At 42.8% G+C, this 24,509-nt stretch overlaps 2 protein-coding genes across 3 annotated transcripts in view; both read left to right on the forward strand.

The window, feature by feature from the left end:
* LOC311262933 (fer-1-like protein 6) lies at positions 1-2,369 on the forward strand (the record flags this gene model as incomplete). Its single annotated transcript, XM_084362683.1, has 6 exons — positions 1-83; positions 553-664; positions 1,349-1,403; positions 1,976-2,107; positions 2,214-2,276; positions 2,361-2,369. Exons 1-6 carry the CDS (start codon positions 8-10, stop codon positions 2,367-2,369), a joined length of 447 nt encoding a protein of 148 aa, XP_084218809.1. The 5' UTR covers positions 1-7.
* Positions 2,233-24,509, forward strand: part of fer1l6 (fer-1 like family member 6) — a 25,806-nt gene continuing 3,529 nt past the window's right edge. Inside the window, exons 1-34 of one of the 2 annotated variants that reach the window (XM_084362364.1) lie at positions 2,233-2,276; positions 2,406-2,484; positions 2,792-2,948; positions 3,895-4,081; positions 5,162-5,263; positions 5,381-5,471; positions 5,585-5,702; positions 5,823-6,054; positions 6,508-6,616; positions 7,028-7,250; positions 8,131-8,251; positions 8,471-8,571; positions 9,795-9,897; positions 10,692-10,811; positions 10,935-11,087; positions 11,198-11,369; positions 11,757-11,881; positions 14,809-14,943; positions 15,070-15,219; positions 15,326-15,433; positions 15,881-15,943; positions 17,160-17,258; positions 17,792-18,014; positions 18,118-18,251; positions 18,336-18,458; positions 18,542-18,587; positions 19,735-19,779; positions 20,338-20,432; positions 20,810-20,938; positions 21,035-21,175; positions 22,274-22,401; positions 22,509-22,679; positions 22,969-23,123; positions 24,131-24,273. In XM_084362364.1, coding sequence (XP_084218490.1) covers positions 2,409-2,484; positions 2,792-2,948; positions 3,895-4,081; positions 5,162-5,263; positions 5,381-5,471; positions 5,585-5,702; positions 5,823-6,054; positions 6,508-6,616; positions 7,028-7,250; positions 8,131-8,251; positions 8,471-8,571; positions 9,795-9,897; positions 10,692-10,811; positions 10,935-11,087; positions 11,198-11,369; positions 11,757-11,881; positions 14,809-14,943; positions 15,070-15,219; positions 15,326-15,433; positions 15,881-15,943; positions 17,160-17,258; positions 17,792-18,014; positions 18,118-18,251; positions 18,336-18,458; positions 18,542-18,587; positions 19,735-19,779; positions 20,338-20,432; positions 20,810-20,938; positions 21,035-21,175; positions 22,274-22,401; positions 22,509-22,679; positions 22,969-23,123; positions 24,131-24,273 — 4,278 coding nt within the window. In that variant the 5' untranslated portion in view covers positions 2,233-2,276; positions 2,406-2,408. The remainder of the gene's footprint in view (positions 2,277-2,405; positions 2,485-2,791; positions 2,949-3,894; positions 4,082-5,161; positions 5,264-5,380; positions 5,472-5,584; positions 5,703-5,822; positions 6,055-6,507; positions 6,617-7,027; positions 7,251-8,130; positions 8,252-8,470; positions 8,572-9,794; positions 9,898-10,691; positions 10,812-10,934; positions 11,088-11,197; positions 11,370-11,756; positions 11,882-14,808; positions 14,944-15,069; positions 15,220-15,325; positions 15,434-15,880; positions 15,944-17,159; positions 17,259-17,791; positions 18,015-18,117; positions 18,252-18,335; positions 18,459-18,541; positions 18,588-19,734; positions 19,780-20,337; positions 20,433-20,809; positions 20,939-21,034; positions 21,176-22,273; positions 22,402-22,508; positions 22,680-22,968; positions 23,124-24,130; positions 24,274-24,509) is intronic. The other variant, XM_084362365.1, reaches the window with a different exon arrangement.

Raw genomic sequence — 24,509 nt, forward strand, 5'->3', positions numbered from 1 at the left:
CAAGATCATGTTTGGCCTGAAAGTGAAGAAGAAGAAGAAGCAAGTCAACACTGACCTGGTCCTGGCAAACAAGGGAGCTGTGGGTGAGGCCTGCAAAAACACACACACACACTAACACACACACACACACACACACACACACACACACACACACACACACACACACACACACACACACACACACACACACACACACACACACACACACACACTAACACACACACACACTAACATACCATTTTGGTTGTATTTACAGTGCACAATAGAGTTTTTTTCTGCCAAGACAAGGGCTTGTCTCACCAACTGTGCATGACAAGCCCTTGTCAAACAGTCACCCGTTGAATACTGGTGTACACAGTGTCAGTAATTATGGGTAATTAAGGTTTTCAAGGACAACACAGAGTACCATCACAGGATGTTCTTGTCCCTGTTTATGGGGGTCCTTTGAAACCTTTTTAAATTCATATTAAGATGATCCTGTAAACTGTGTGTGTGTGTGTGTGTGTGTGTGTGTGTGTGTGTGTGTGTGTGTGTGTGTGTGTGTGTGTGCAGACAGTGAGGCGGAGGGGCCCTCTGATGTGTCTGTCCTGCTGGAGGGAGAAAACCCTGACGATCAACCTGGAAGCTCTGCAGTCAGAACCAGAATAATACCAAACAATAAGAGGTCTGACATACACACACTACCTGTCAGCTGTGTCTTAGAACATCAAAGTGCAGCAGCCAGGACCCTCATGCAGATACAGAGAATGACTCAGTTTAACAGCTTAATTAGGTACCAGGGATGTAAGCAGGCAGAGATAGCTGGCAGACAAACAGGCAGATGAGGGGATCCATTAAACACAGGTACAGCAAAACACAGTGAATCTCACTAACTACACAGACTAGCCAGCAAGGCAACTAGGAGTGTGGAAGTAAAGCTGAGGATGATGTAGTGGAAGACATGATGAGCTGATGGGAGGCAGGTGTGTAGACTGGGACAGTTAATGATCTGCAGGTGAGCAGAGGTGGAGTGGGGAAGAGAGACCACAGCCACAGCACGGATACAAGCTGGAGCACGGGAGAAACTATTAAACTACTAAACCATTGACTCAAATACAGCTGACACCACAGTCTGGCACCAAAGCAAGATTTACATAATGACCCTTCCTTCATTTTTAGGTCCTTGGCAGAAACAGGGAAGTGGAGGGAAAACAAGGGAAAACACTGGGTCTTAACATATAAAGCACTAAATGATGACCACTCTGACTGACACTTTACCGTTTACAGATCATGAGTAACTCTTACATGTTTCTGTGACTCTGTGAATAATCAGACTGAGACACTGACCTGTACATTGAAATTTTCACAGGGCCAAGCTGAAAACTCGCATCCAGGACAGTGAAGGGAAACCACAGAGCTTCCAGGTAACAACACACAGTTATTCACTGTATGGGACATATATTAGTTCAAATGTAAGATTCAACTTAAGCAATTCTCAAGGGAACATGAAGTTAGAGTAATAATCTGAGGAGAAAAATACATAAATAATAGGAGAAAACAGGAACAAATAGAAGAGCACTCAGTAGAGCGCATACCTCCACCAAGGCCCAACAGTCCCCTTTAACCCATCAAGCCTAATCCAACATCCAATAAAAACACATCCAAAAAAACCTAAAAAAAAAACATCCAAAAAAATTAAATCCACTAGATCAGGGGTCTCAAACTCAAATTAGCTTGGGGCCACTGCTGAAACTGTCATCTCATAGGAGAGCCACAGCGTTCAAGTAATACAAAAAATAGCAATATTGATGAAATTCTCATTTATATTTCCATTATTAACATAATAATAAAAAAAACGCAACCAATAGTTTGAATATATTTGATATGATCAGTTTTTAACAGTTAGGGCAGATCATGTGTGTATATGGTCTTTACTGGGAATAAATCCTGACAACATCCTTCAATTGTGTGCAGTGATATGTTTTGTCTGTCTCAGATTGCCATTAACATCACAGAGGCCAGGCAGCTGGTGGGAGAAAACATCGACCCCAGTGTGGTTATCGAGATCGGAGATGAGAAGAAACAGACGTCAGTCAAAGAAGGAACCAATGCTCCTTTTTACAATGAGGTCAGAATAAATTCATTTGAATCATCTGCGTCTCAGTATCACTGTCAGTGGTTAATCTTAGAAGAACCCACGCTTCATTATTCTCTCCCTCTTTTCTTTCCGTCAGTATTTTGTGTTTGACTTCTTTGCCCACAAAGAGGTCTTCTTCGACAAAGTCATCAAGCTGACGGTGAGCAGTTCTCTTTACATATAGTTAAAAATGTATTTTTGCAATAATTGTTGATTGTTTGCTTCCATGGTCTTGTAGCTTTAGGTTGCCTGAGTCAAGCTTGGCCTTTGTCTCTTTGTGAATATTCAGGTGATGCACTCTAAAATGCTGAGGAGTTTCTGTGTCGGGTCCTTTAAGCTGGACGTGTGGACAGTCTACAAACAGCCAGGTAGCTTATCTCTTTCTGACATGTCTCTTCATTTACCTAGAGAAGGTAGCTGCACAGTGCTTTCAAAGTCTGTGAAATCAGATTCCTGCTTTAAAGCGATCAGAAGTTTCAACCAAGTTTCATCACTGTGTATAGAAAAAATAATCATAAGCACAAGCTACTTAACTATAAGTGTGGTGCAGAAGCTACTAGGACAGTCCAATCTACTACTAATCTACTAGAGCAGGTTGGCCAAGTGCCTAACATAAGGGCATATTGGGGCTATACACTCTATATATACCCTTCTGTCTCTTTCTCACTCTCTTAGGTCACCAGTTCATCAATAAGTGGGCAATGCTGACCAATCCCGGTGACATTAGCACTGGGGTCAAAGGTTATGTCAAGTGTGACATCAGCGTCTCAGCGAAGGGCGATGCCATGCAGCCAGGACCAAAAGCCAGTGATGCTGAGGAGCAGATAGACAAGTATGATACCTGTCTGTCTTCTTCTAAATGCTCTTTCAAAGGTTCATTTCAAAGTTTTTTAAAACACCAAGGTTGTAGAACAAAATGTGGTTTAAGTCCCCGTATGCTACACACGGACAAACTATTTTATAAAGTGGAGCATGGAAGATGAGTTCAGGAGTCTCGCAGCCTGAGGAAACAAGCTGCTCTGTAGTCTGGTGTTACAGCAGCAGATACTTCTGTATCTGTTGTCAGATGGCAGCAGGATGAACAGACTGTGGCTGGGTGGGTGTTGTCTTTGAGTATCTTTGGGCTCTGTGCAGACATCTCACTTCACTGATGTCACTGATGCTCTGTAGATGGTACCAGTGATATTTTGCAGTATTTCTGCATTATTTGACCAGTAACAGAAACAGGAACGATATCGGAGAGGTGTAATGTGATCGTATAAGGTACGATCTGACATACATCATCAGCACCTTAGAAACTGTGTGCTTTAATTGTAAAACCTACAACATTGTGAAAAAAAACAACAACAACAACAAAAAACAAGCTCTGGCAGCTCCTTTCTAGATGGTTCAAAGCATTTTGTGTGTTGGGTTAAAATATATGCAATTAAAAGTTAAAGAGATGTACTGTCTATAATAAGATATAATAAACATTTACTAGAAGTCAGTATTAAATATTCTCCACTGAGAGACACACATAAAACATTTCTTTGTGAAAAATATTGTCCCCAGAGGATGGGTCCTAGTTATATTGATGACCCTAGCATGACAAGTCTGCACATGAAATATCTGATAATTGTAAGTTGAACTGGATGAACACTGCAGTCTCTTGGAGGAATCAGCAGGGATTTAGACTCCTGCTGTAATATGTCTCTTGGGTAAATGCTGATAGACCTGGTTGTTTAAGATTTTATGAAGCAGTCTTGGGCTGAAATATACTGTGATGTCCCTCTCCTCAGGAGCCTGTTGATACCAGAAGGTTTTCCCTCTGAGCGGCCCTGGGCTCGTTTCTGTGTGAAGGTGTATCGAGCTGAAGGCCTTCCACGGAACAACTCCAGCATCATGGCCAATGTCACCAAGGCCTTCATAGGAGACAACACAGCACTCATAGACCCATATGTAGTGGTCAGCTTCTTCAAACAAGTGGTGGGTTGAATCTCTACTACTAGCAGCTGACATTTTAATACACGCTCATTTAAAAAATTGTCCAATTCTTATGAAGAAAACAGCAGCTTTGTTTTTGGTATAATTATTATTATTAAGGTACAGGTTTAAAACATTAAGAACACGAGGAAGTTCAAATTCTAAGTTTGACTAATTTCAGACACATTTGTTGAAATCTTGCATTCAACTCAACATGGTTGCTGATATATCAGTCATTAAAATGTGTGGAAGGGTTATGGAGGTGCTATCACTGTTGATTGACAGTTACAGGTTTTGTAACATGATGTGAAAATGATAATGTCATAAACGTTATTGTCAAAACGTTACGTGGCATACAGTACATTCATTAGCTAACAAAATAACTAAAATCTCTGAATTATTTTAGATTGGCAGGTAATGGTTTGGCAGGTTTTCGAATTTAGATTTTTTTGGTTGGGTCAGATTTATACAGAAGAACTAGATCCCAGATGGAAAGATGGCACCCATTCAAACCAATGAGAAGTACTCGCCAGTTCCCGCTCGGCCCATAGACTTTACATTGTGATGATGTCACAGATTTTTAAATCACTCTTCTCAGCTTCAGGGAAGTTTTACAAATATTAAACCCCCATGGATCAACAATTCCTAATAGAGTCATAATCGACCTTGTTAGCAGTTCTTGGTGTCCTGTCAACAGTTTTACAGATGTCTCTTCTATAATGGCGGTTTATGGGGAAAATGCTTTTTGGGCCACAGGGGAATTTTTCACTGCAATACTGCGAGTGGCCACCATGGCAGTTTGGAAGCAAAGCTGAGTGGTGCCCACCAGGGCCTGGTTGGGGGTAACATGGCCTCTGGTTCCACATAATAGACAGAATCACTGTGACGTTAGCAACAACACCCACTTCCAGGTACAAAACTGGTGCTTGATTTGCATTGTGGAGATCTGTTTAACTTGTTTTTTTCTGTTGACATTGTCAGCCATAGCTGTAATGTGTGAAGATATGTAGTAAAACATGCTGATTCAACCTGTTTGACATTCCTGTGCTTATCTTCATTTAAAGACCTAACCTTGTTTCTCAGGGTCGCACGTCCACTCAGAAGTCCACAGCAGACCCAGTGTGGAACGAGCAGATTGTCTTCACAGAGATGTTTCCTCCTCTGTGTCAGAGACTGAAGATCCAGGTATGAACGTGGGAGGAGGAAGTGACTTTCTCCAAATTTCACCATGATTTACACAATTCAAATACACAATTACATGATAAATAATGTCACAGGATTCTGCCCTCTCTCTCGTCATAGGTCTGGGATGAGGGAAGCATGAATGATGTTGCCATTGGAACCCATTACTTTGACTTGAGACGCATCTCCAATGAACAGGATGGTGACAGAGGTAAGGACACACAGGAGTCATAATCCAGGTGGGAAGAGTGAATTTCTGATTGGCTCATGGTGAGTAATGTTTACATATTCTCTCTCCATCTCATTCTCTTCTTCTGTTCTCAGGGTTTCTACCAACCTTCGGTCCTGCCTGGATTAACCTGTACGGCTCTGCCCGAAACTTTTCATTAGGTGATGACACAGGGGAGCTTAATGAGGGCATCGGAGAGGGAGTGTCCTACAGGTCAGTGTTCAAAGATGATGATTATTCAAATATTTTTACAATGAGAAAAATCACTAGATTAATAATCAAGCAACAATTGCAATCACCAACAATAAGCTGCCCATTTCTTGCTGGTGTCAGGGGTCGGGTGTACATGGAGCTGGCGGTGGAGATCTTATCAGGAGGGACAGGGGGAGAGTCCAAACTCATCAGGATAGTCAAGCCTGTGAAGGACGCTAAAGCAGGAAAAGCCGGAGGGAAGGACGGCAAGACTCCTGCAGGAGGAGCGGGAGGAGCTGCAGGTGGAGCTGCTGATGATGACAAAGGAAAGGCTGTGGCACCAGAGGTCCTGCCAGTGGAATCTCCTCCTGGGGTAGGAAGACAGCACTTTCTTTGAATAATAACAATGTTCGCCAACATATAAACATTTAACAATACTATAATTTTACTTCAACTGGTTCTAAAAATTTGAAACGTGTGTCTGACAAACACCCATTTTTTTGTAAGATTGGTCTGGCAAATGACAATAAACACTATAATACCTAGAAAGAGACGTCTGCAACAAACAAGTTGAGGGTTTTTTCATTCCTGACTGCAACAACAAAACAAATTGTTGTGAATATGCCAAATATGCTGACAATAACGTTTCCAAGTCTCTCTCATGCTGGGTTCCCCTGAGCTATAATACACCAAGTTAGTGGTTTCGGCTTTCTGAAATGGAGGATTGCATACACCAGGCGTGGTGTGCAGTGGAGGGCCATATATGATGACACGGAAAGTTTTGTCAATCAGATGAATGAATTCATGTCAATGTTTCTGTGTCTAGCTGGATGCAGACAACAAGGAGAGCTTCCTGCTGTTCGGGGCGTTGTTTGATGCCACCATGATCGACAGGAAGATCGGAGACAAGCCAATCAGCTTTGAGTTCTCCCTGGGTGAGCTGCTTAACCCACTTTTTTCTCTCCTTGTCTTTACAATGTTTGTTTTTAATAGAAAAGCTTCACACATTTAATACAATAGACATATAATAAACACTGTGTTTTGATGAGCTCATAATGTTCAGTTCAATACGCTTTGATGTAGCTGAAGTTATTTTTGAGTAGTTTGTGTTGTCATTGTCATCAAAGTGTTTGTTTTTTTGTCCACCCTGTATTTATTACTGAAACCAAACACAAAATCACGGTATAGTTGAATCCCTAAAACAATGACAATTGATGGCACTGTTTTTTCTTTTTCCAGTGTAGTTCCACCTGTCCTCCAGTCCTGTCCTTGTCTTGTTGTACTGTTCAGTCTTTATGTGGCTGGTGACACATACAGAAACCTCTTCTACTTCTTTCCTCCCTCAGGTAACTTCGGTAATGTCTTGGAGTCTGTAGGTATCCCTGCCCCCAGTCCTGCTGTCAGTCGGAGGAGAAGAGCTCTGGACGTCCCAGACAGCAGTGACATTTTGGGCACCTCCCCTACCTCCCCGTCATCCCCCCTCCTGCCCAGAGACCCTCAGGACACCACCTTGACCGCCACCAAGTCCACCACGGCTCCAGAGAAACCGATCCTTGTTGAAGGAAACAGGTTGTGTCACGTTGTTGTTGTTCCACGATTCAATTTGATTTTCAATTTAAACATTGTTCGTCAGCACTGACCATCATATCATTATCAGATCACATCTGGATGTGCAAAGATCAACAGATCATTGGTTTTATGTCCTGACAATTGTCATTTACATTTTCAAATTCTTCTTTAAAAAGATAGAGGTATTTTACAACAACAGTTTGACTTTATCGTCGTGGCTTTTTGCAGGTTAGGGTTAGACAAATTCAATTAATATTCAACAAAAATTCCAGTTCAGTTTCTCAAATCTGTCTCGAGGAAACTCTTTACAATCAAATCAATAAAGGGTGATCGAAGTTGAATGCTCATTTGGATCGATTTCTGATATGGAATCAAAATGGTGACGCCTCGAGTGGCTACAAGTTAAATTGCAGACACACTGAATGACACTTTATTTTGGAGAATTTTTTGGGAGTCATTGCTTGAGTATGTTATTGACGTGCTGAGAAATGTGTGTCATTGACACGAGTCAGCTAAATGAATCAGTAATGTCAGTTTCATACAATAGTATAAATTTACCAACGTGAGAATGGAAATTGGACCCTATAATACCACACCAAGTAATGCAAACCCCTGAATGTACTGATTTGAGAAAAGGTGCATAACATTCAACTTAAAATCATTCAGGCTACGTAATATCATTGAATCTTGAGCCTTTTGCATTTAATTGTTCTCAGAAACAAACAAAAACAAAGTGGTGTTGTTCCTTTTCAGTGATATAATCAGCATCCTCAGTTCCTGCGTAGAGAGTTTCTTGTTTACAGTACAGTGCTCTTTATTGTTTTCGACAGTCTCCCAGTTCATTGTGTAGATAACTGTGTGTTAATGTGTGCACATCCAGGTACTTCATGTATCTGCCCCTGGAGAAGCAGAAGCCATGTGTTAATGTGCTGAGTCACTGGGAGGACAGAACGTACCGACTGTTCAACTCTAACATGCTGGAGAATATAGCTGTTCTCTTTGTATGTACACACACACACAAACACACACACACACACACACATAGATGCCATGATCATATTTTGTTTGAATGTAGTTATTCTATAGTAATTTATAACATTACAGTGACTCAGCTGATTTGAAGTCATTTCTGTCTTTCAAAAACCTGTTAACTCTATGAACAGTTTCCACCGACATCCTTGCAGGGAATTTAAATCCACTGTATATTTCTCGTCTTTTAGGAGGAGGGTGTAGCCAGTGCAGCTGAGCTACACAAGAAGTCAGATCCAGGGGCGGAGCATGCGCTCAAAACAGTCCTCAGAGAATTCTGTATGGATGCCAGGTATTCAGACAATCAAATCTAGTTAGCAACAAAGACGAGAAAGCTTTATGCTGTTTGTATATCAACATAATCTTTTGTAGAGAAGTGTTTCCTTGCAGTACGGCTTATTAAAGATGCATGTTGTACACACATGATTTTTGTTCACAGCAAGCTTCTCACTGCTCCGATGTAAAGAAGTATTTAGTTATTTTGTCACAACTGAGAAAACATCTCACCTTCATGTAGAGTGTTTTTCCAGTCCCATGCTTCTCCTCCCCCTGCTCATGTAGTGCAAGAGAAGAGACATTTTCTGGTATCCCTGCCCACTTTAATCCAATCAGGACAGAGAACTGCATAAAGAGGAGGTCCTGTCTGCTCGTGAACACGAACAGAGCAGGATCCTCCTGTTTGCTGCTGTCTGGAGATTACCGCTTTCATGTGGTGACGTAGAGAGGAGGGAGGGGGTTGCTGACTGCAAAACAGACAGGAAGTTAGCTAAAACAACGATTACAGCAGCTTTAAAAAAGGAATTGGTCCAAGAAAAAAGTTTTATTTATGAAAATGTTCAATAGCACTTGACTGTGTGGGATCTCAGGACAGTGTCTGATTTTTATAGGACATCATTTTGTTAAGTCCTGTTAAAATTATATACATATGTTAAGGTATGAACATTTTCAAAACCTGGAGCCTACATTACCCACAATGCAACTCAGCCACTGGGTGACTCCATGGAGGCAGTTTATCCGATTGCTTGCAGCTTCTTCTGTGAACACAAAAGGTTTCATGCTACTTTTTCACATATGCAGTCGCTCTCCCTGAGACCTGTAGACAGAAAGAAGCCTCAGTAATCACATCTAACTTCTTCACTGTAAGCCATTTAACCTGCTAGGAACATCACTCTATCATAAAGTGACGGTAAGATCACTGCAGCATTAATAATTGGACAGCCTCTCATATTCATTAGAAAGACAGGGCAAACCTTCATATGGTGGCTCTATAGTGAATTAAACACAGTGAATGTCAACAGTCACTGTGGAGTGTTTAATTACACCATAATGGAAGATGACCCTTTTTACTGTTCCAGTGGTGCTGATGGGTGAAATCTGATGCTGAATTAACAGTCGTGCTGTACGTTATGAGGCACAATTCCAGCATAACACTGCTGTTTTTCAGGGTAGAGTGTAGACAGACATGCTGACACCAGCTGCTTCTTTTCACCATGAGCTTGTTGTGTTTTTCTGCAGGAGTTTCATAGCAGCAGCAGAGGCCAAGTTGAAAGCAGAGCTAAAGTCGAGCTACCTGACACAGCTGGACAAGAAACGCCTCACCATGTGTAAACAGGAACTGGTGGGAAAACACACACAAGCGCGCGCGCGCGCACACACACACACACACACACACACACACACACACACACACACACACACACACACACACACACACACACAACATTTACAGTGCACAGGATCTTTAAGGCCTTAAGAGAGTGAGACATTTTGCTGCTACAAGAGATTCTCCAGTGCGGTTGTTTTGTCAACACACCTCAACAGCAGTGAAGGTTACGTTAACTGGAAAGAAATGAAGTAGTGCACGTTTACCTCAACACTGGTCTGTTTCCATAAAATGTTTAGTCCACATCGTTTGTGGGGAAGTCAAGAAGTCAGGGACTGAATCAGAGTCATGTTTCTCCGGTGGAAAAAGGCTCTCACTAGTTGGTTTAATTTTTACATTAAAACAGGCTCAATTTCATACTGTTCTACTTTGTTTATATGTGGCGGACCCTGCCACCTTTCTAGCTTCAAACAGTGTTTTCTGATGATCCATTGTCCTATTCCAAACCCCTCCAAAAATACACTGTCTCCCTGCAGTGTTAGTTCAGTGACTGCCTGCTAACCCTAACCGTAACTCAGCACAGATATTAGGGCTAATTAACTCTGTACTACAGAAACAGCAGGCCTGTAGAGCAGTCAGCTTTGTATTTGAGATAACACACTGTCAGAGAAATGTGCTTTCAGTCCAATGGGACATTTTTTGGAGAAAGATGAATGATGTGCGTGAATCATGCATCAGCACAACGTGTGTGTGTGTGTGTGTGTGTGTGTGTGTGTGTGTGTGTGTGTGTGTGTGTGTGTGTGTTGCAGGAGAGTATGATAGGAGAGGCCCAGTCCTTGGGAGAGAGGAAGAGAAAAGCCGGTGGTGTGAAAGAAATGCTGCAGGATGCAACAAAACTCACACACAAACTACACTTTCTTGTGGAGGAGGTAGGGGACTCAACCTGTGTGTGCGCGTGCACACGTGTCTTTTTTATGTACATCTTGTCGTTTGTGTGTTCCTTGTACATCATAACTTTTCTTATTCACTTGGCACGCCTTCACACACTGCAGCCCCAGCACACTGTGCCTGACCTCTTTGTGTGGTTGCTGAGCAACAACAAGCGTGTTGCATATGCTCGGGTCCGAACCAGAGACCTGCTGTATTCTAGCAGCCGAGAGGCCCGAGGAATCCACTGTGGCAAGATAATAACTCTGTTTCTAAAGGTGAACACACATACACAACGTATGACTGAAGTATTATTATTGTTATTGTTATTATTGTAGGAAGGCTGGCAGAGACAAACCAATGCAGGTGTGTGTTTGTATGTGTGCAGCCTCCAGGGAAGCGTGTTGCAGGCTTGTCAGTCCAAGCGAATCTGGATGTGTATCTGTGGTATGGAACCTGCTCAGACTCCAGCCACATGCTGGATGACATACCTGCAGGATTCAGTCCGGCCACAGGGGGCGCCGACGCCAGCAGCGCTCCAAAGTACCTGCTCAGTGCAGGTGAGAGAGACATTTTTATATTCTTCCATTTCTGTGGTTATTTTGTCCTAGAAATCCACACAGTGCATTTGCTTTCTGTTTTTGGCTTCTTTTTGACCACAACCAAACACTGTCCACCAAATTCTACGGCTAAGACTCAAAACTGTTTTGAGCATTTAGATGTCTGCATAATACAGTTTATACAGATTATAGGGAAGGAACTGGTTTACCTTCAAATCCATGACATCACTGTTATATTAGGTTTCGAGTAAGTCATGTTTCACTGGATACCACTAATGATAAGTGAAACAAAGGTGTCTGTGATGTGGATTAAATAATGTTTTAAAGTAAACTACATGTTATGGTGTGTGTGTGTGTGTGTGTGTGTGTGTGTGTTTGTGTCTCCAGAGCAGCATCAGTTCCAGCTGAGGTGCCACATGTATCAAGCTCGTGGTCTGATTGCTGCAGACACCTCAGGCCTGTCTGACCCTTTTGCTCGAGTCACCTATCTGTCACACAGCCAAACCACCAATGTGAGTATGTGTGTTTGCACATGTTTTTTGGATCGGAGCTCAAACTAGTTTCAGTTATGAGGAAGTGAAACTCAGACAGTCAATGAGAGGTGAAATGGCACAGAGAGGAGAACAGCTGGACCGGGACACTTTTGTTTGTTCGATCTGTTTGGATCTACTGACTATTACCTGTGGAAACAGCTACTGCACGAACTGTATTAAGGATCACTGGGACACAGAGGATGAGAAGGGGATCCACAGCTGCCCTCAGTGCAGGAAGAGCTTCACACCGAGGCCTGACTGCTGAAAAGCACCATGTTAGCAGTTTTAGTGGAGGAGCTGAAGAAGACTGGACTCCAAGCTGCTCCTGCTGATCTCTGCTATGCTGGACCTGAAGATGTGGCCTGTGATGTCTGCACTGGGAGGAAACTGAAAGCAGTAAAGTCCTGTCTGGTGTGTCTGGCCTCGTACTGTGAGAAACACCTCCAGCCTCATTATGAATCAGCTCCATTAACATGAGGTGGAGGCCATCAATCAGTCTGCTGATAAAGCAGTGGAGGACAGTGAGAAGATCTTCACCGAGCTGATCCGTCTCATGGAGAAAAGACGCTCCGATGTGAAGCAGCAGGTCAGATCCCAGCAGGAAACTGAAGTGAGTCGAGTCAAAGAGCTTCAGGAGAAGCTGGAGCAGGAGATCACTGAGCTGAAGAGGAAAGACGCTGAGCTGAAGAAGCTCTCACACACAGAGGATCACACCCAGTTTCTACACAACTGCCCCTCACTGTCAGCACTCAGTGAGTCTACACACTCATCCAGCATCAATATCCGTCCTCTGAGATACTTTGAGGATGTGACAGCAGCTGTGTCAGAGGTCAGAGACAAACTACAGGACGTCCTGAGACAGAAACAGACAAACGTCTCACTGACAGTGACCGAAGTGGATGTTTTACTGTCACAACCAGAGCCCAAGACCAGAGATGACCTCTTAAGATATTCACGTGAAATCACACTGGATCCAAACACAGCAAACACAAAGCTGTTATTATCTGAGGGGAACAGAAGAGCATCATTTAGGATTCAACAACAGTGTTATCCTAGTCACCCTGACAGGTTCACTGACAGGCCTCAGGTCCTGAGTAGAGAGAGTCTGACCGGATGTTGTTCCTGGGAGGTGGAGCGGAGAGGGCTAGGAGTTGGTGTAGTAGTCACATACAAGAATATCAGGCGAGCAGGGGAGTCAGGTGAATGTAGATTTGGATACAATGACAAGTCTTGGATGTTGTTTTGTTACACAGACAGTTATCACTTTTATTACAACAGTGTCCTCAAACCTTTCTCTGGTCCTCGGTCCTCCAGAATTGGAGTGTACCTGGATCACAGTGCAGGTGTTCTGTCCTTCTACAGCGTCTCTGAAACCATGTCTCTCCTCCAAAGAGTCCACACCACGTTCACTCAGCCTCTCTATGCTGGACTTTGTTTCTTCTGCACTGAAGACTGCTGAGTTCTGTAAACTCAACTAGACAGAAGTCATTTAAGGGACAGTGGGTTAAATCCTGAGTCATGTTGTTTTGTTTCCATCATTGTTGCTGACAGCTGATTCTTGTGACATTTCTTCACTGCAGAGATCACCTGTCAATCAAACATGATGGGCGGTACTTTGATGTGTTTTTGTTCTGTAAATGGTCGAGTGTCTTCAGGCGGCACAGGTTGAAGGCTTAAACCATGAATAAACAAACATGAAGAAGGTCTTTTCTTCTCGTCTTCATTCATGGTGTTGTACACAGCTGTGCAACTAATAAGAGAGTAATGAAGGCAGTTTTCCTCCTGAAATATCAGAGTTCAGAGTATATGTTCAGAGCAGAGGAGCATTTGTCAGTAAGTCTCCTAAAACAGCTTCGTCACAGAGAGATGAGCAGAGTTGGAACATTTTGTTTGAGCACTTACTCAACAAAGAGGATTTATTACACAGACTAAAAATGCAACTGGAGTTCCTTCCGCTGAAACAAATCTTTTAATAAGTAATAATGTTATTTTCTGCAAGTTGATATACATTCAAAGACTTCAGGGGATTATTTTAAACTTCACTATATCACTTTCTGTAGTTCAGTAACCTCCCAGTTCACTGCTGGTTAAACAGCTGGAGTGTGTGTATGAGCCAGCTATCTTGCAAAACAAACTCCTTCGCAGTGAGCATTTTTCCTTGAAAAGACATTTTGAGAAAGTTCATGGTCACCTGTGAAAAGTTGTTCAAAACTGGTCAGACTATTTGAATTTGTTGATTAAATGTGCACATTCAGACCATATTCACCAGAATCTGCAATACTGGATATATACTGGATAATACTGCAATAATTCAACTGAGGAATTTGGTTGGCCACTATTTACACATTTTAGAGGATAAACCGTATCTCTACAGCAAATACTGTAATGTCAAAAACTAATACAGCATACAGGGATCAAAATACAAAGGACAACATTGTACCTGTTGAGCCACAACAACCGCACACTGTATACTGCAGTAGCATGAAGTCTCCCAAGTCCCTGTTCATAGTAGTCAAAGCTGTAACACTCTGAGCGCATGTGCTTTACAGCAGTAAGCTCAACGTCTGATTTTACATTAAGGTGAAAAACTGCTGCCCATTATGATTTCATGAAAACTTCATGAGACCTAGTTTCACCTCACAGTGACTTTGGAGAAATACATTCATGTTCAATGATGTTATTGTTCGCCTCGTTTGCACTGGATGAGGCTAAAAGCAGGCTAAATGTAGCCTGTCCAGTTCAGAGCAAAATCATGGCTACAGGCCGACCATGCCAGAGAATGCATTCCGAATGTGATGGGATATTCTCCATCTCAAGCTGTGTGGACAAAAACTGACTCCTGAGCTGAGCTGGGCTTTCCATGCCATGGTCTGATTTGTTTGTGTGTGTGTGTGTGTGGCTGTCAGGTGATCAGTCAGACTCTCAGTCCAACATGGAATCAGTCTTTGCTGATGAGCCGTCTGCTGCTGGGTGGAGATCTGCAACACATCCAGCAGGAGCCGCCACGCATTGTCATCGAGGTGTACGACGACGACGCACTGGTAATACCATGTAGATAAACAGACAGATGGATTCATTGAGTAGTAGGTTAATCACTGTTTTAGATAGTTTGCTGCTAGCTTCTGACCTCCTCCCTCTGATGTCACCCTGTCCCCTGCTGTGTGCAGAGTAAGGCGGAGTATCTGGGAACCACAGTGGCGGTGCCGGAGGTTCGCCTGTCCTCTGACTCCTACACGCCTCCAGTTCTGCAGTACAGCCCTCTGCACTGTGGCAGCCAGTCAGGAGGAGACCTGCTGGCTGCATTTGAACTGCTGCAGGTCAGTCACAGTGACTTTATGCACCATTCAGTTTCCACCATGATGATACAGGATGTAAAATAAAGCACTTATAATGAGGAAGTGTTGTTGTGATGACTGTGTGTAGATCCCAGAGTCTGGAGAGCAGAGTCTGCCGCCGTTAGAGGAACAAGAAGGAGGCACCTACACAGTTCCTGCCAACATCAGACCTGTCCTCAGCACCTACAGACTGGAGGTGTGGCTGCCTGTGTGTGTGTGTGTGTGTGTGTGTGTGTGTGTGTGTGTGTGTGTGTGTGTGAGTGTGTGACATAAGGCTTTTTGTAAGACCTTTTCTAGGATAAATTGTGAATTGTTTAATGTCGTAACTATGGCAACATCGGTGAAAAAACACCTAAAGCGAGCAGGACACTAGACTCATTTTCTTTTTAATGTTTCTACTGACATTTCAGGAGAAAAAGGTTTTTTCTTTTGAGGAGCTGAAAGGTCAGAGGTACAACGTTTTCACCCAGCAGCACCGTCGTAAAATTGGAATGCAGTTTAATTCAGTGTAACCAACGAACACTTCTGGTCAAATCATCCACTCCAAGCACTGCGCTATAACAAACCTCTGTGTGTGTGTGTGTGTGTGTGTGTGTGTGTGTGTGTGTGTGTGTGTGTGTGTGTGTGTGTGTGTCTTCATCAGGTGTTATTCTGGGGTCTGAGGGAGCTGAAGAAGGTTCAGTTGCTGTCTGTCGATCGCCCACAGGTATACACACACACACACACACACACACACACACACACACACACACACACACACACACACACACACACACACAGAGTGACTTGAAGAAGCTGTGTCTGCTTCCTTATGAGTCTGTATTGTAAAATGTGGTTACTGAATAAACATTTCATCTGGCCTTCACTGCAGATGAAAAAAATTATTTGTAGAATTTACGAAACATGTTGTTATTTCTCCCTTTCTTTGTATATAACAAGACTTTTGTAATTGCTTGTTGTACGTTTTGACCTGAGATCCCTGTTATAAGCCTCCAGGGGTTTTCTGAATCTCTCCTGCACAATCTGCTTCTTTTGTTGTGTTTCTGCTGCTGTGTGTTTCTGCACAAACAAACAAACAAACAAACAAAAAATAGAATAACTTACTCTGCTTTGTTGATGAACGCAATTGTTGATGGAAGTCAGTTTTTATTTTGGTCACACTCAAGACTTCATACTTTTTGAGAGCTTGTTTGATTAAACTCAAGCTGTCCTTCTCTTCCGTCTGTGGTCTAACGTTAGTGAAAGTGTTGTTGTTTATGAGATATGGTAGCATCAAAAATGCATTTTAAATGGATTAGATGTTGACACTTTGAAATAACATCATGACATTTAAATCGTCTGAGGTTTCTTACTGGAAGTTGTTGGAAACAGACATGGTGATTGGGTCCAGAGACCTGTTGATCCACCAGAGGGTGCAGAGAATGTGAATCATCTGCATGTTTGAGTCCACCTTCATGTGTTTATGGTTTTTTCCCTGATGACTGAAAATATGTGCCCGTTAATGAAAGCTTTACCTTCCCCAGTAGATAAAGTGGTTTTGAGCCAACCCATCATATTTTCCTTAACCTAACCAAGTAGTTTTAGTCCCTTTATTTCAAAAGTGTAACCGGACGCTGCATATTGATGATGCCTGACAACACAGAATGAGAACAGGTTGTTTTTACAGGTAGGCAAAGTTAAATGTGACCTGCAGGTCTATTACAAGAAAAAAAATAAAAATCATCCCCCAAAAAATCCTTAAACGTAGAAAAACTGGAAAGAACCTGTGAAAGAGCAACAGAGAATCTTAATTAGGAAGCAGGATCCTAATGTCCGGCTAATTTACACATCAGGAGAGAGAGAGGCCCTGGAGAGTGCGGAAAACAGAAATATTAATGTAGACCCTCATGGAATTAATAATAAATCCCTTCTTCTGTCTCTAGGTGTTTATAGAGTGTGCAGGTAAAACACTGCGTTCCTCCGTCATACAGAAGTACAAGTCCAACCCAAACTTCAGCACACTGGTGGATGCCATAGAGCTGGTAAGACTGATAGTGAATCATAACAGAAGTGCAAAACATTCCCGATACAGCAGATTTTACTAGGGAGGCCAGCTGGTCTGCTTCACTACGTGGCCAAATGTATCTGGACAGTCCTGTCCACATGTTATGACATTTGTGGCAGCAGTTAAGGGGAGGCCTTTTTCTGCACAAAGCCATCTCCATAAATAACAATTGTTTTCCAGTTTTGTGTGGATGAACCTCTGACCTCAACTCCATCACCACTGGGATAAACTGGAAAACAGACTGTGAGCTTGTGTTGGACCTCAGTAGGGCTCTGGTGGCTGGATGGGAACAAATCCCTGCAGCTGGGCTCCAAAATGGTGGACATCTGATACAGATCAAAATTTTAGCTCATGGTTTGGAATGAGATGTTCAGCAATCACACACGGGTGGGGTGTTCACGTGTCCATACTTTGGCCATGTAGTATACTTTGGAACGAGGACATTTGTTGGATGATTCCTGGGATTTATTCTTATAACATACTTGTTATATGTACTCTGCTGACCTTCAGGAGTTACCAGAGAACGAACACCTCCATCCTCCTCTCAGTATCACTGTTGTTGATTGGCGGGCCTTCGGTCGCAGCACGTTGGTTGGAAACCACATCATCAACAACCTCAAGGCCTTCAAATACACTCCACCTCCAGCCCTGCCTGCTCCCGCACAGATACACAAACCTCCCAAGGTGGAATACACTGAGCCAGCACTGACACCAGAGCCACAGAGCACTGAGGGTAATGTGTTTATTTAATTAACATGATGATGCTGATGCAGGTCTGTAGGCTTGGGCTTGTTCTTGTCCCAGAGGAAGATTTTTCTTTGTCTCTCGTCCATCAGGGCCGTCCCAGCATGCTGGAGAGACCAGTGCGACTGTATCACTAGCAAATCAGGACTTCCTCATCACTGTGGAGGATGAAGCCCCACCTCCAGCCCCGCCCACACCAAAGCAGGAAGGACCCAGGAAGAAAAAGGTGAACATTACTGCATATATAACTGCATAAATACCTATGGATATTATTATGGATCACATGCATGTGTGTGTGTTTTAAATCCAGGACAGTAGAACAAAGACCGCACGTGGTCGTTCTACCAAGCGGAGGAGGAGGACCATCGCTGATGAATCAGCAGAGAGTGTCATCGACTGGTGGTCCAAATACTACGCATCTGTAGAGAAAGAGGTAGCAGTGATTGTGGAGATTTATTGCCAAAGATGATGAACTTTTTTTATAAATAGAAACATGAACATGTGTTTGCGTTCCAGGCCAAGCAGAAGGATGGCTCTCCACTCCCCCAGGTCTTTGAAAAAGGTAGGAACTCTTCTCTTGTTGCATCATGCCCCCGTCAGTCTGGTCAAAGGTGCTGTTATTTGTTTAGTTCGATGTCAGGTCCATATCAGTGAACTGGTCACCTCTCTATCTACGGGGTGTGAATTGAGCCCTGAAATGAAAAATCAGTCATCATCTCCTCCCCCCATGCTGATGGAAAGTCAGGTGAAGTTTCGTAGTCCACAAAACATTTCTGGAGCTTCACAGCAAAACAGTGAAGCAACATTCACATAAACAGCTGAGGTAGCTGTGGACAACAGAAAAAACATGAAATAGCTCCATAGACACACGCCAGACACTCCACAGTGTCTGGCGTAATCCAAGTCTCCAGAAGCCCCGAGATCACAAACTGATGTGAAAAGACATTTTTGACACCCTCGCCATGCGTTTGAGCTTGTGCACCCACAGCAGATGTTTTTGCTCAGCAGCTACAGAGAAGTTTCAGATTGAAATCAAAGTATAAAGAACTTCTTCTTAAATAAATTTGGGATCTGAGGTCTTTTGTAGACTTAGATTACATCTGAGGGGCTGTATGGGGTCCCCATCTTCAAGCTCTAAGCTTCAATCACATACATGAGAATGTTCATTCGTATCCAGTTCCCTTGTTATTCCGCTACTTGATACTTAATGAACGAACACTACTCTACGTCACAGATAACAGTAATGAAAATAAATGGGGAGGAAGGATCGCTACTGGCTGCCGTGTTGTTTTGTAATTTTTCTTAGTCCAATGGCTACTTTCTACACATGCATAGGTTTCACTAGTCAATGCTGTGTTCCCATCTTGTTTCTGCTGCCACCAAGTGGATGATAAAGTTGTTGCAGATTTAAACACCCACAAAAAGTATGACAGGGTCCACTCCACTGGGACGGCCTTCCATTGCGAAACACCCCCACTCCGAAACACAGCTGTTCCGAATCTGACTTTCAAGTTCCAATTACTTCCCAATAGGGTTAGGGTCAGGGTCAGGGGTTGAAATCTTTGCAACACATTTGTAAAGCGTATGTTACTTTCACCACTGATAGTTTAAATTTAGGTCTCTTACAGATATGGTGAGTGACCGGGTCATTTTATCAGGTTATTCCATAATTTCCCCCTGACCCACACACATGTGGTTGTGTATTGCAGCTTTGCCGTACCAGAGCTTGCTCAGCGCTGGAATAGACTCCTTGGGTAAGGACTGAAGGAGTTGTGTCATCCAGGGGCAGCATGTTCTAGTTATGTGTGACCCCTGTTCATTCTGACTTCCTGGGGGAAATGTTCTGCTTGCTAACTTGTTTGCTGACTAAGCTCTGGGAACTGACTGTATCTCCCTGGTTTCTGTGGTACAACCCTGTGTATTGGCAGCTGTGTTGTTCAGCTCGTTCAGGGTGTTACACTGTTGATGTACTGGATGTCAGTCCTGTCACTGCATGATCTGCCCTGCAGCTACCACTGTTAACCTCCAGCTCCTGCTTTTTTGCATACTATGTGTTGGCCTGAGTTTATCGTAGAAGGATTAATGTGCAGTTCTTCATGGAGGACAGTGTCTGAAGTGTTCATGCTGGTGGAGAGGAGGGACAGGTTATCACTGTGAGGATTCTGAGTGACACTTTGGAGCATGGAGTTCCTGAAGTCACTGAAAAACTGATTGACTCTAGTCTGTTTCCTGATGTTAACTGCTGTGTCATCACAATGCTACGCTGCTTTGTGTTGTATAGCACTGAATACATGTCTGGTTTGTTTCATCAGTCAGCAGCTTGGATGGAGATAAGAAGAAAAAACAGAAAGGAAAAGGAACCCTGGAGCCAAACGCTGGTCAACCTACTAAATTAGCCACACTCAAGGTACTCGGTTCACACACACTGCACACAAGTCTGATGACACAGTTACATTCAAACTAGATGTTCAGAATGAAAGAGCAACCAGTTGTGATGAACTACAGAAAATAGTCAAGGCTCCGCATAACATCAACCTCCAGAGGTGAAACGTGTCTTCTTCAGCAGTCACATTATTATTATTATTGTAGTTCAGAGTTGATTTGCTTTAGACACATAGGATTAAGATCGCAGACGTCCTCCACAATTATAACAAAATTACAATTGCAATTACAACTTTAGAGGAAATCTCACTATTCTGTGGTGTTATTAAAATCCAACAATATATCTTCGCATCGATAAATGTTAGGAAGATATACGTGATGACGCTCACGATCTCTCTACAGCTGTACAACAGGGAGCTGGAGGCAGAGTTTGGGCCTTTTGATGACTGGGTGAACACATACGAACTGTTCAGAGGGAAAGCCAGTGAGGAGGAGGGAGCGACTGAGGAGAGATTTGTTGGCAAATTCAAGGTGAGACGATTAGCTTGAATGTCTTAAAGCTATGTCCCTACAAACGTATTGACGACATATCTTCACACTGATCTAATCCACTATGTGCATATGCAGGGACGATTCTGCCTGTATAAACTGACTGAGGAAGATGAAGAGGACTGGGACGAAGCCCCTGACACTGGGCACTTCAGAGTCAACAGAGGAATCCCTCCCAACTGCCCGGTCCAAGTCCTCATACGGGTTTACATCGTCTCTGTGCGTTCTCATTTCTAAAGATAAAACTGATCCTGAGGTGTTGACAGTGATGATAGTCTTTAATAGGAGCATCTCAGCATACAGAAACTGTCCACAGTCTTGAAAAAAGCCTATATTTATATTTATCTTGCTGGGTTTATGTTTAAGAAAATTAACTTCCTGTACTTTGAGCAGAGTGACTAGCGAAGTTAGCTCAGAATAACACATCTGGGTTAGAGGGCTTTACAATCTGTACAACATACATTACTGACAGCTATTCAGGATACACACCAGAAATACAGCCCTAACACATGCCACTGACAGTGTCCAGCAAGAACAAGCTCAATTTTGAAAGTATCCACCTCCGAGCCTGTGAGCTCTGCACGTCGTTGTCATCGTTCACCATACCCAACTACCTTGTGTGTCTCTCACATGTAAGGAAACACCTCACATTATCATAATTAATGCAAACAACAAACATGGCTATAGCACTTTCTCAGCCATTCTTGTGCAATTAGCTTGCTAATAGCTAGCTCAAATCATATTCAGCTACCCCTGTGGAAGACTTCGGTCATAATGAGTTCACGGCACAGTGCAAAGAACTAGAATATGAAAGAACACACTTCAGAGAGGAGGTTAACCACTGTTGCTTTCCACAAATGATTGTCAGGGCTGATAATGTTGTGATCCGACTGATTTCTTGACTGCAGTCACAGTGGGAACAGAAGCCTTTCCTACACAAAGTCGAGGAACAAACAACATGTCAATGTTCTTTCATTTTCTGGAGGCATTTCTTCATCAGAAGTCTCATCTCCCATTGACTTCCATACGGCTGTCACAACAGTCTAGCACCAAAGCAAGATTCACTTCCTTCATTTTTAGCTACCTATTACTATTGGCCTGCACCTTACACAGATACTGGATTGGTTTTATTGATTGATTGCTGTTAGGATAGATATAAGAGTTTGTTTTTTTAACAAATATAATGAAACATGCCTCTGGAATAACTTTCCAACCCAACTCTTTTTTTTAGAAAATTCATGCAAAAACAGGGAGACTACGTAAACTCAGACTAAAGCATTGTGTTATATAATGTAATGTCCTCTCCTCTCTCCCCAGGCGTCGAACCTGCACCCAGCTGACCCGGATGGGAAGGCGGACCCTTACATTGTTGTTCGGCTCGGCAAAAATGAAATCAAAGACAGAGACAACTACATCCCTAAACAGCTGAATCCTGTGTTCGGAAGGTTACTGACTGACTGACTCCAGCTTACCTCTGTGTTTTAAAGTTGAACGTGTTTCATTTGTGAAGCCAGAACTTCTCAAGCTGTTTTGCTTCCATTTCTTCTTCAAGGTCTTTCGAGATGCACGCAAAGTTTCCTCAGGAGTCTCTGCTGTCGGTGCTGATCTATGATCATGACTTGGTGGGAGGGGACGACCTGATAGGAGAGACTCGCATTGACCTGGAGAACCGGTTCTACAGTCGACACAGAGCCACCAGTGGACTCCCGACTGAGTACAGCATGTAAGTCTGTACAACAGTCATTCAACAGGAGAAACTGAGTTTGAGTTCTTTATTTTCTTTGATTCATTCTGCTGGTTGGAGTAACTTTTACTTCATCTCTGAGCTCTTATTTGGTGAAGAATTGTAGAAAAAATAACTTTCATCTGATGAAACGAATCTATTAAAGGAAAAAAGACTGTTGTGTTTGGAGAAACCTTTCCGGAGCTTTTATTATTAACTTATATTTTGTTTAATAATCATATGAAAACAAGTAAGTGTCCTCCTCTGCCCCCCTCTGTCCCTCTCTTAGTGATGGTTATAATGCCTGGAGAGACTGTCTGAAGCCATCTGAGCTGCTGTCCAAGCTGTGCAGAGAGAACGGTCTTGAAGATCCTCAGTTCAGACCAGGACGCATCACTGTGGCTGAAAAGGTTTTCACTGGCAAGACACTCTTCGTGCATGAAGGTAAAGATGTGATCTTGGTCTACTCCTTGAATCTTTAGTTTAGGGTTAGGGTTAGCATTTTTAATAAGACTAAGTACACAGTAAATTAATCTTTCACAGCGCACTATAATGTAGTTGCGACCAGCTACCAGGACATGTTAAGATGTTCATTAATGTACAGTATTTGTCAATAGTTACATACAGTAAATATCATTACAACTGCTTTACTGTGTCGACAAGCCTCCCTTTGTTCACATAGCTACAATTCTCTTACTAAATTATCTTACTAAGACTAAGATGTCATTTTTAATGCAGAAATATATAAAAATCCACAAGTTTACTCAAGATAACGATGTGTTTCATTTGGCAGCCTTTCACTGAGAATGTGTCCTAACACACCGTGAATAAAACTAAAACATGAGATCGTTCGTGAACATTTGTGCCTCAGTCAGATCAGATTGATTTCATCAGCAGTGGTGGTTGTTTTATGGTGTGTTTTGAATTAAGTTCTTGGACATTAGCTGTAAGCTAGCAAGCAACGACACACACTGAGGGTGTGTGTGTGTGTGTGTGTGTGTGTGTGTGTGTGTGCGTCTGAATTCAGGTCAACCTATCACTAAGCTCAGCGCTTCTTTTCCCTGCTCCTCTCTGTAACGTTACGTTCATGAGTAAAGTACGTTACAACAACATTATGGTACATACAACAGTGGAGGTCATCTCTGCTGCAGTCAGGTTGATCAGCAGGAGTGAAGATAAATCCACTTTCTAATCACAAAATGAAAAAGTCATCTTTGAGCTCTCCTCCCGCCGGAAAATCTGCTGTGACTCTGGGTGTTTATTCCTCGAGAAAGTCTGGATCTGCACTGACTCTCTCCTCCAGAGCTGGACAGTATTATCAGTATTTCACAGTCTTAGTTGGATCCTGAGCCTTAATAATGCAGACAGCAGCAGTATCACTTTTGTGTGTGTGTGTGTGTGTGTGTGTGTGTGTGTGACATTAATGAATATGATGGTTGCACATCTCTCAGATGAGCCAGTGGAGTCCTATGAGCACCTGTCCCTGAAGATCCTGCACCGCTGGGCGGAGATCCCAGCTGTGGGATTCAAGCTGGTGCCAGAACACATCGAGACCAGAACGCTGTTTAACAAGGCTCGGCCTGGCATGGACCAGGTACTTTGAATATTATCTAACAAGTGCATTTTCTGAATGTAACTTATCTTGACACAATGGAAATTAACCGTTTTTACCAGGCTCATGAATCCTGCTTCCAAATAGGAGCAGACATTTCTGTCTTCCAGCAACCTCAGCCTTGAGCATCATTAACAATATGATCTAATAAAAAGTATACTCACATCAGTTAATAACCTACAGTGGTGTCAAAACAACAGCAGAATTTACAATATGTA

The sequence above is a fragment of the Pagrus pagrus genome, assembly GCF_965226575.1.
Source record: "Pagrus pagrus genome assembly, chromosome: 9".
NCBI classification, from domain to species: Eukaryota; Metazoa; Chordata; class Actinopteri; order Spariformes; family Sparidae; genus Pagrus; species Pagrus pagrus.